The sequence below is a fragment of the Entelurus aequoreus genome, linkage group LG03 (genome assembly GCF_033978785.1).
Source record: "Entelurus aequoreus isolate RoL-2023_Sb linkage group LG03, RoL_Eaeq_v1.1, whole genome shotgun sequence".
Lineage (NCBI taxonomy): Eukaryota > Metazoa > Chordata > Actinopteri > Syngnathiformes > Syngnathidae > Entelurus > Entelurus aequoreus.
Window position 1 is genome coordinate 22,244,412 of NC_084733.1, and position 9,209 is coordinate 22,253,620.

Here is a 9,209-nt window from a genome sequence, read left to right on the forward strand (position 1 = left end):
CGTATCCGCATTGCACTTAATCTCAAATGGGAGTCGTTACTGTCCGACTGAATAACGAGATTGCCTGCTAAAAAAAATGTTAAACACCAAAATGATCCAAAATAGAACGGTTCGCTCTTTTTCAGTGACATGGACGTCGCAGGAAACAACTAAAACTTACCTTTGAAGGCCAAAGAGATCTCAGCCAATCCAAAGCCACAAAGTCACAGCGGAGTAGAAGGGAAGTCACACTTGTTCACATGGTTCTTTATTGCACACATTTCTTTTCCCTTTTTGAAAACTTTTTTTTTCTTTTTTGGTGTGAGCAACAAAAACGGTCATTTACATGTTGGAAATGAACCCCTCTTAGAAAAAAAAAAAAAAACACAAAAACTACAACACAAAACTCCCAAAAAGATCACACACACTTATAGTGCATTACTATATGGAACTTACAGTATCTATAGTATAAATCTAGAAACAACCAAAAAAGTATTTAGCAAATTAATGCATATTTCATAGAAAAAATAACGAAAAAAACCCAGTGGGGATAAAATAGATTTTTTAAATTTTGGTAGCATTTTTCCATTCTAGTGTGGCCAACCTGCCATTTAAGTCACTGAAGGAATGTTTGTTAGCCAGACACAAGATGGACAGGTGGGAAACGTTAGTAGGTAAAAAAAAATTACACTGAATGCCCTGAGTCTCGTCTTTTTTAGGGGGGAAATAGACAACGACGGCGGCGATACGTTGTGATCCAGTCATTTGTGTGTCACTGATTTATTATCTGGTGCTGCTCTACAAAAAAGCTTCTGAGATAAAGTGAGAGAGAGAAGCGGCACTTGTGTGATTTAGCACAAAACAAGAGTCAATAACAAGGCACTTAGGGACGGATTGTTGTGCTTCTGTTGATCATTTTAACGCACTTGGAAACCGACAATAATTTCTTCACGTGTAATTGAAGTAAGGCATCTATTTGTACACATGCATTAATGGTGCCAAACCTGACATCCAAGCAGGATAAATACCTGCAATCCATCAATACTTAAATAAACCTTTACTTCTGATTCTGATGGTAGCTTCATTTGCTTATCTTTAATGCAGACTAAAATGTGACATACTCTCCTTAAAACAAGATTTGCCAACAAAACAAAAAAAATTAGACTGAAGGCCAATTTACTTGTTTCAAATGTCAAGCAGCATTGTCTCGTTCTAATGGCAAATGATGTTTTACTTATTTTAAGTAAGGTATCTCAGATTCTTACCATTACAATTAGCTCAGTTTGCCAATTATACTTCTTAAAACAAGTTAATTGCAGACAGAACAAAAACATTTGACATTTTACTTGTTTAAAAATATATATATATATATATATATATATATATATATATATATATATATATATATATATATATATATATATATATATATATATATATATAATTGTTTTATTTATTTATTTATTTTTATTAGTGTTTTAGTTATTTTAGGTAATATATCAGATTCTTACAATGGTAGCTCAGTTTGCCAAAAGTACTTCTCAAGTCATTTGCCTACAGAACAAGAACATTTGACATGTTCCTTATTTTAAGCAGCAATCAAGCAAATAATTAAGTTTTGTTGGGAAATTGTTTTTAATTATTTTAGGTAATTTATCAGATCCTTACTATGGTAGGTCAAACTGTGTATCTTAAGTACTATGTCTTCAAATGTATGTTATATTACTACAAAATGTAACATCTTACATGTTTCAAGAAAGTATCTTTTTTACTCACTGTATTTTAAATAACACATCAGATTCTTACTATTGTAGCACAGTATGCATATCTTAGGTAGTATGTCGTCAATTTGTTTTATATTCCCTACGGACTAAACATTTTACTTGTTTCAAGCAAGTAAATACATTTAATCATAACTTTTTTAAGAAGTACATCTCGCAGGGATGCTAATCTTACAATAACTCTCGATTTAATTAGATTTTTGTGGTGAATTGATTCTCGATTTAAAAGAAAAAAAGTGTTAATTGAAAAAAACAAAGTTTTTATCTGAACTTCAGGTTGTTTTTTTTACTTGTATTTCAGTTTTTGCAGTGCAAACATGTTTGTTGATTGGTGGACAATCAATTCTTAGTTGCTATCGTTTAGTCAAACATGAAAAATGCAATAACCAGAATAACAGAAGCCAACAATTCAGAGTTCTGGTGAATCATTTTTAAATGTGCACTTATGGCACGTCACAGCCATAAGACCACGCTGATTGATGTGTTGACTAATTTGAACAATAGAACGATTTGTTCTTTTTTCACACGTGATTTTCATTGTCCCAAGGAGGGTTTTCCCAAACCACAAAACCCCAAATGAGTCACGGTTTATTGGACGTCGAAAAATATTATCAATTTGAATGGCTTTTGGATTGATGGTTTTTATGTTGATTTTATACTGATATGTGTATTTTTCGGACTATAAGCCACTACTTTGTGCCCAAGCTTTGAACCCTGCGGTTCATACAAAGGTGCGACTCATCTATGGATTTTTCTTCATTAACGGCTAAATTATGGAATGGATTAAGCAAAGAAAGCAAACTGTGAACTAAAAATGATCCACTTTAAGAAACGGTTCAAAGTGTTTAAAAAAAGTACGAGGAAGATGAATCCTGATAAACATCTTGAACCTTATTTAAAAGGAGAAAATCGTATTCATCTCATAATGGAAGAATAAAGACATCAATGATATTTCTGTTTTGTTTGATCAGCCGTTTTACTGCCATGTTACAGGCACCATTTGGAAACAATTAAGGGATTTACATAAACATGGTAACACTTTAGTACGGGGAACACATATTCACCATTAATTAGTTGCTTATTAACATGCAAATTAGTAACATATCGGCTCTTAATTAGTCATTATTAAGTACTTATTAATGCCTTATTATACAATCAGTAAGCCATTAACTAAGAGTCTTCCCTCAATAACCTCAGAAGTATTGCTTATTAGTAACCCTAACCCTTATATGTTCCCCTAGTGTCCAAATAACTCTAAATTAAGTCTTTGTTACTTCAATAAGCAACTACTTAACGGTGAATATGTTCCCCATACTAAAGTGTTACCATAAACATTTACAAAACGATCTCATTTCACAAGGTACCACTATATATCTGCAGCTTTTAGTCCGGTGTGGCTAATGTACGCATCTTCTAAAATGTAGTGGGTGCAGCTTATATAACGGTGTGGCTTACAGTCCGGAAAATATGGTATTTCGAAAAATCAAGCAATGTGTTCCTTTTCACTCCTCATGGTTTTGTTTGTCTCAAGGACAGTTTAACCAAACCTCAGAACTCCGAATGAGTCACGGTTTACTGGACGTCGTAAAATACCAACAATTCATGCTTTTATGTCAAGGTTATTTTTGATACATGGTATGTTTTAAAAGGTGTGGGTCCTACATGAGGAACCACATCAATCATTTTGGTCTTAATTTGGGGAAATCTGCTAATCAAATAAGGTTGTAGCGACGACTCATCTTAGAATTAATGGCAACATGGCGTTTACCAGAGCGAAGGCCACTATTTGAGGTAAAACAACAACAACAAACAGTAGCAGGTTTGTGCTTACTGCCTGTAATCCACTCATGACAGGACTTCTTAATAATTCACTTAACTCATAAGAAAGTTGATGTAAAACACGTTTAATCTCATTGTACGCTTGAGGGAGATCGCTAAAGGTCGAATTGGCGACAGGACAAAAAAAAAAAAAAGGCTTTAACAAAATGGTGTAGGCGCAATAATAAGGATTAATGACGTTAATCTTTTCCATGTGTGTCAGCGACAACACCTGGAGTACCGTAGGAGGAATAAAAGCAGTAGAATGACACAGGCAGTGTTTGAGACAGTAGAAAATGAATGAAAAAAAGAATAAATAGCTGGAATCCATATTGGAAAGGAATTATGTGATTGTTTTGATCCCTAAGTAGTTCATATACTGGCGTGTTTGATGACAGATGCTCTCTAAGGCTTGAGTATTAACGCTTTTATCAATAACACCAATGCTGCAGCAGCTGGAGATGAACGGAGCGTCGCTATCTCGACAAAACAAAACTCCCTCGCTGGCTTTTAATACGATCACCCCCGATTGAAAACCTTTTCTAAAACGCATCCCTTTCAGGTGGCAACTTTTGGCACGGAGTGTAAGTAACCGTCCTGTGGCCTCCCAGGGTGCGAGACACAGAGGGACGGGACATGGAGACAAAAAAATTTAAAAAAATAAAAAGGAGGAGGAGTGGTCTCCGGTAGAGACACAGCAGCGGTGTTTGGGCGAGCAAAAGTATGAAAAAAGTGGCAGCAGAGTTCACGTTTTCAGCACAGAGGTGAGAAATGCGTGAGCAGGAGTGAGGGACGCGCATCAACTCGTGCACTTTCCAGTTAGATCGTGTTTGTGATGTTGCTGGTGAACTTCATTCTCATGGGAGTTTATAGTAGGGTTGACTAGGAAAAGTAACGCCACCAGTCAACAACTGGGTATCTTCATGGTGACGGCAAATAACGTAAACAACTAAAACGTAATTTTTTTCAATGATTGTTACAAAGCAAAGCGGATATCGGTTAATTTTTTCCGACATCGCACTTATTTCAGAGTTCAAAAGTTCCAATGTAACGGTTTTAAAACATATTTAAGGATTATGTTTTCAACTAGAGTTCACCCCGATTTTCGTATACCACATCGGTTATTGTATGGCCGAACAGTGCGCCTAACAAACTGGTCTGTCTTCCCATTGAATTAAGTGACTAAACAAAGAATCCCACACATCAGTGTCTCAGTCTTGTCGTGGTTTTTAATAAACTGTGTAAGTCAAGCTTTGTTACCGAACGTTTTTTTCTTGCAAAACTATCTGCGGTAAAGGTAAAAGGGGGGTTCAATGTTTATTTATCCGTATCAGTCGTTATTTACACATATTTTGCATTATTTTCTGTATTAGAGCAGGAAAAAAAGTACTGTTGTAGGTATCAAAGAAGTTATACAAATCGCTTTTAATAGCAAAACTTGACTACAAAATTCAGAGTAACTTTACTGTCGACCAGTTCTACTGACGTCATTGCTATTTTTGGTAGTGGTATCAAAAACCTTGTGATAGGCTATATTTACATACAAAAGATGTAAAAAAAAAAAAAAAAAAAGTGATTGGGATTTTGGTTGAATTTTAAGGTAATTTCAAAGAAAAAGTGCAAAAAAACCCTAATTTTTTGAAAAGATTGCATTTGTGTGGAATTAATTGTTAAAGATTCGAGTTTTGGAGCATTTGTAGTACTGAGGTGCAACCAGCAGAGGCCCTGTTGATTCAGTCTCACTTAGTTTGCTGTCGAAATTTTTACATCAGCTACGTTTTTGTATTGACAAAGTATTTTTCATGTTTTAAGTAACATTCAATTAGTGTAAATCCTCAAACGTATGCAAGTTAGTCGCGAAACCAAAACACGAAATATTCAATTATTTTTGTTGTAATATTTTCAGTTTTTTTGTGCAAAATAAAATGGCTGTTTTTTGGGGTTTTGTACAACTCTAGGAAAATATTGTAGATCAAATTATGACTTTTATAATTCCATCTCGTTTTGCTAAAATAAATATACGTCATTTTTTTATGTTAAATTTGTCTGATTGCGGTTTTGCCTTTTTTTTTGAGTAAACGTCGAGTAAAAAGGGCGCTCATCTTTTTGTACAATTTCCTACTGAAACTTTCATGAGAACACATTCTTGGTGTGTGTTTGCAGTGTGAGTGTCCATGAGTCACCAGATTATTTAATTCTGTTAGTCCGTGAACCAGACCGAGTCAATACATTCATGAAACTGGTTAAAAACACAAGACAAAAATATCAGCAAGTTAGTAAAATTCTTACTAAGAATGTTTTATTAAAATAAATGCCAAGAGGTTAATAAGAAAAAAAACAAAAACAGCATACACCATGAAAACTAAATGGCAAGCATGTAAAAATACTTATGACAAGAAAAAAACTAATCAAGTCGCTAATGAGTTAAACAAGCTGGGCATGAAAACAAAATATAATTTTTAACAGGGGGGGGAAAAAGGCAACACTCCCCACCAGACACTTAAAAAAGTGGAGGGGTTGTGGGGGCAAGGGAAGGAGAAGGAAAGGTTTGGGGGACGGGGAGGTCATAAAAAAGCACTCAGAAACATGATTAATATACATATAAAATGAGATTAGAAAAATACATTATAAACCTGTAACAATGGCTGTTAATTACATTATCATACATGTGTAATAGGCAGGCCAAGAGAAGAGAATACGGTCTGTAACGTCTTTCAACTTTTCCATCGGCTGGACCGCCAACACGACGACACTGTAGCGCGTAACATCGCGGAGCGACTTCTCCTAATACTGTCAAATGCTGCTGAATAGCCATCTCCGCTTTTAATATTGCATTTCAATTTCTAAATAATATGCCACTAATAACACTGAAAAAAGAGAGAATTTCATTGACCTTTCGGCATAACGGCTTGATGAGAAAGCCATGAACGGAAACGCTAATAATGGTGATATTGATATTGTGACGTTGTTTCACGATTTAACGGTCAAATCGTCGTCGAAACAAACACTGTCAATGTATTTTTCTCAGCTCACGATCGACTCAATGCGTCTTACTACATTGCTACCGGCAGCTCCGTTTCTTCTAGGAAGTTAAGTCACGCGCACACGCAAAAAAAAATAAAAAATTCATATGATTCTTTAAATTCAGGAGCCTGCTCATACAGCAGAGTAAAGGGCTGTCAAGTAACAAGAAAAGTAATCTGAGGAAGACAAAAAAACATGGCACATAGTTAGCTGGTTAGCTAATTCTGGTTGCATAGAGTAACAACGACGACGGCCAAAAAACACGAGCCGTTTCGCCCTGCTGCGCCATCTCGGGTGGGTGCTGGGTTTTTTATCTTTTTTACTTACTAAACACAACCGGACTACTCGGAAAAAACAGAGACCACTCTTGTTAAGGCACTTTTTTTTGTTTTTCTTTTGTTTTGATTTGTTCATTTTAAAACACTTCCTTCCAGTCAAATCCAGGCAAACAGCATTTGCACTTTCTCATTCATTTTTTGTTTTTGTTTTTCCTTCTGATTTTGTATCTGCAAGTAAAGTATCAAAAGCTAAAATAGCCAAAAATAGATTTTTTTTTCTTTTCTCTCTAAACCAGCACCCTGTAAAATCATCCATTTTTTTTGTTCGCTTCTGTATTTATATATGCAATGGCGTATCTACATTTATATATATATATATATATATATATATATATATATATATATATATATATATATATATATATATATATATATATATATATATATATATATATATATATATATATATAAAGACGTATGTATAAAGCAATTTAAACAGGCAGGCATGGCTTTCACATCCTATTTTTTTTCTTGAGAGAGTTCAACAAAAGAGCTTGTAAAAAGGGTGGGAGAGGTGTGACACATTGTGGATGCGCTTTCAGGTTGGCATGTTCCGATGTAAATAAATTGGCCAAATATAATTGTAAAAAATAAAAAAATGGGTAAAAAAAATTGGCAATGTGTCATAAGGAAAAATAAAAGTGAGTGCCCTTTTTTTCTATCAATTACAACAATCTAATAATGTTATTCTTCTGCATCTCAGGAAAAATAAAAACAACAAAAATCAAATGAAAACGCTATCGGACTGGTTGTCTCATCCAGCTGAAGGCAGGCACCACAAATTCACACCGTTGCAAACTTTTAAAACCACAACGAGCCCTCTGCGAGACAGATGCATAATTGCAGATTGATAATAGTAGTAATAATTCATAGGAAAATCCTTTGGCTAAATATGCACACTTAATACTTGGTTTTTTTTTGTCTTTTTTGATCACAGCTTAAGCAAACTCATTGAGATTTTTTTTTTGTTCTAAATGCATCAGGCACTGTTAAATGGATATAGTGTGAATAGGGACAGCAGGGGCGGGGGTGGGGGGGTGCCCCAAAACCTCATAACACCTTACTTTCATGATAGTACTTGAAAGAAAAACACAAAAATGTTTAAAAGAAAGCACACACACGCACACATAAACCCTTCATCCCAAATTATAACCATCCCATTTTAGCTTTAGCAGCCTGCTTCTTTAGTGTGACAGAAAAAAAAGAAAAAAAAAGAAAAAAACAAACACCCGCCCCCACTGCTTGCATCAAGTAAAACAACAACAACAACAACAAAAACATGTGAACAGGAAATTAAGCGCAGATTCCCCCAAAAAATAAAACACACAGATTATAACAACAAAAAATGAACAAAGCGTATTGTTTGCAATTGTGACAGCCATGCGTTTGTTTAAACAATCAGACAGAAAGCTGTTTGGGGGAAAGGCTAAAAGGGCGGCACACCCAGAATGTGTCAGCACGCTAACATGTTGACAGAAAATCCAAGTTAAGAGTTAAGAGTTCTCTTTCCTTCTTTTTCTTTCTGGGGTGGGTGGGCTACAGTAGACATCACCCGAGCCTCCTTTCTTTTTTGAGGGGCATTGTGTTGCCATTCTAAACCCAAAATAGATGATCCCCCCCACACGGGTACAGGTGGATTCTGGTTGGCATCTTATTGCTATTAAACTTCAGTGCACATTTATGATTAACACCACAAACATCCCACCCGCTTTGTGACTCATGAAGAAAAAGAAAGAGAAAGAATGGGAACTAAACTCAATGAAGGGGGGGGGGGGGGTCAAAAGAAAACCAAAAATAATAATGGAGTATTACACAACTTTTTGTCATGTTTGTGTGAAGATTTTGTTAGGGTAGGCGCCTCCCTCAAGTTCTCTCTCTTTCTCTCTCTCTGTCACTTGCGTCCGAGAGGCTAGCGAAAGGCAAATTACCAGTTAACTGATCAGCAGGCAGGCTTGGGGCGGCTCGTCATTGGGTGAAGAGTTCAGAGGTCAGAAGGTCATGTGTTAGTTGCCGGTGGCGGCTATAGGTGGTTAGAAACAAAAACAAAAACAAACAGAAAACAAAGATAGAAAGGATATTAGTGTCAGCAAGAAGAGACTGGAATGACATCATTTGAACAATTAAAAAAAATGAATGCAAATAGTTTAATGTGGCCCTGCCCCCTTAGATCCTAAACCAAGCACCCCGCCCCACCCAGGTTTAGGCAGCGGCGGCTGTTTTGTATTTAGAGCACAATGCCCCGCAAAACCAAAACACAGAAGCAAAGAAG

At 35.7% G+C, this 9,209-nt stretch overlaps 1 protein-coding gene across 2 annotated transcripts in view; it reads right to left on the bottom strand.

Annotated features, from left to right (window-relative positions):
* Window positions 1–5,855: 5,855 nt before the first annotated feature.
* qkia (QKI, KH domain containing, RNA binding a) overlaps window positions 5,856–9,209 on the bottom strand; it is a 131,079-nt gene continuing 127,725 nt past the window's right edge. For both annotated transcript variants that reach the window (XM_062041469.1, XM_062041470.1), the window contains exon 8: window positions 5,856–8,960. In XM_062041469.1, coding sequence (XP_061897453.1) covers window positions 8,944–8,960 — 17 coding nt within the window. In that variant the 3' untranslated portion in view covers window positions 5,856–8,943. The remainder of the gene's footprint in view (window positions 8,961–9,209) is intronic.